General features: G+C 31.2%; 1 protein-coding gene across 1 annotated transcript; it reads right to left on the reverse strand.

The window, feature by feature from the left end:
• Positions 1-209: 209 nt before the first annotated feature.
• On the reverse strand, positions 210-706 carry LOC105460800 (the record flags this gene model as incomplete). Its single annotated transcript, XM_011707290.1, has 2 exons — positions 582-706; positions 210-396 (listed from the first exon to the last, which is right to left on the reverse strand). Coding segments are annotated over exons 1-2 (252 nt in total), but the record flags the coding sequence as incomplete, so codon positions are not given.
• Between the last annotated feature and the right edge of the window lie 875 nt (positions 707-1581).

Here is a 1581-nt window from a genome sequence, read left to right on the forward strand (position 1 = left end):
ATCTTTACTGCGTTAATAATAATTCTGAACGTATAAAGTTTTATGTTTAAAAGGTAAGTCTATTTTCTAAACGTGAATGCTAAACGTCGTTTTTTTATTAACTCTCTGCACATGATAATAATAAATTAATATTTGTTTTGTTACCGCGTAGAATATATGACAGTAAAATAAGATACGGAAGCTTTCAATAGCTGCAATTATAAACATACTTTTTCATTTATATATTTTTTAATGGTTATTTTCAAATATTTTAAAACTATTACCGTAGCAAAACCCTCTATGGATACATCAAATACTCTACCAATATTTAAGGTAAACTCCTTGCCTCCTCTTTGCAAAAGGAATAGTATCATTTTTTGTATTTGTAAAGGAGTTTTGTACCACTGAACATTGTACCTATGAAATTGAATATTTGAATACAGAGTAGATCACTAACTTAAGATATTAATTTTTATTAATTATTTTCGGCATATATGTGTATACGAATTTAAAATGCAGTTATAGATCAATTTCGAAATCTATTACTGCTACCTGCGAAAGAAAAAAACATTCATACTCTCGTATAAGAATATTTCTCTTACGCAGTAACGAATACGTCATTATTGTGATCAATTATACGTTGTCCAATAAAGTTGCCTGTAAACATGTATGCGATGCTTACAAACGCATATACAATCGGCAGTACAAGTTTGTTGATATTATTTTCAGATGATGCTATTTGGAAGATCTGAAAAACAAATTTCATAGAAATTATCAGTCTGTTATATAAACGTTTTAAATTTCGAACTATGAATTAATTTACTATTTTTACAGATAAGACTACAATTTGTATAGAAAGAATGATTTGCTATAAACAGTTGACTAATAACAATTATAGTAGTGTACATTTTATATAAATATATAAGTTTGTTTTCAGATTATATAGATTTTCACAAATGATATTTGCAACGTTTCTGTATGTACGTATTATATTTCATAATAGAAGTACCCAGTTATTTTTCGCGTTATTTTTTTCTCATAGTATCTATACTGATAGGGGAGGACGGGGCTGTTCGAAACCCGGAGCAACTCGAAATCCTCGCTGTATCTCGAATACTGAATTATCGAGTGTCAAACTGAATTTTATCTTTAGATTACGACTTTTTAGTCTGATATTTATGGTTATATGACGCTTACATTCGGTAATGAGATCGAGAGATAGCGAGGGTTCCGAGTTGCCCCGGGTTCCGAATAGTCCCGTTCTCCCCTACATATTTACAGTGTTACACTTCTCGTTTGTATATTATTTATTAACTTTTATTTTGAAAATTTATATGTGTAGCATATACAGGTTGTTTCTTAAATACCAGGTGTTTTACTTACATATAGGTATCAATATGATGGTTTACCTATTCGTGCAGACGCGCAAAGTCGTTCACAATTGCGAACACTTCGGCGGCAAATGTGTCATTGTCTGTGCCGCCGTAGTCTACGCAATTGTGAACGGCCTTGCGCGCCTACAAAAAAAAAGCAATTCATCATATTGACATGTATGTAAATGAAACACCTGGTCATACTCAAGAGGGCAATTCTTTGGTTTAT

This window comes from Wasmannia auropunctata, unplaced genomic scaffold, assembly GCF_000956235.1.
Source record: "Wasmannia auropunctata unplaced genomic scaffold, wasmannia.A_1.0 LD315432.1, whole genome shotgun sequence".
In the NCBI taxonomy this organism is placed as follows: domain Eukaryota; kingdom Metazoa; phylum Arthropoda; class Insecta; order Hymenoptera; family Formicidae; genus Wasmannia; species Wasmannia auropunctata.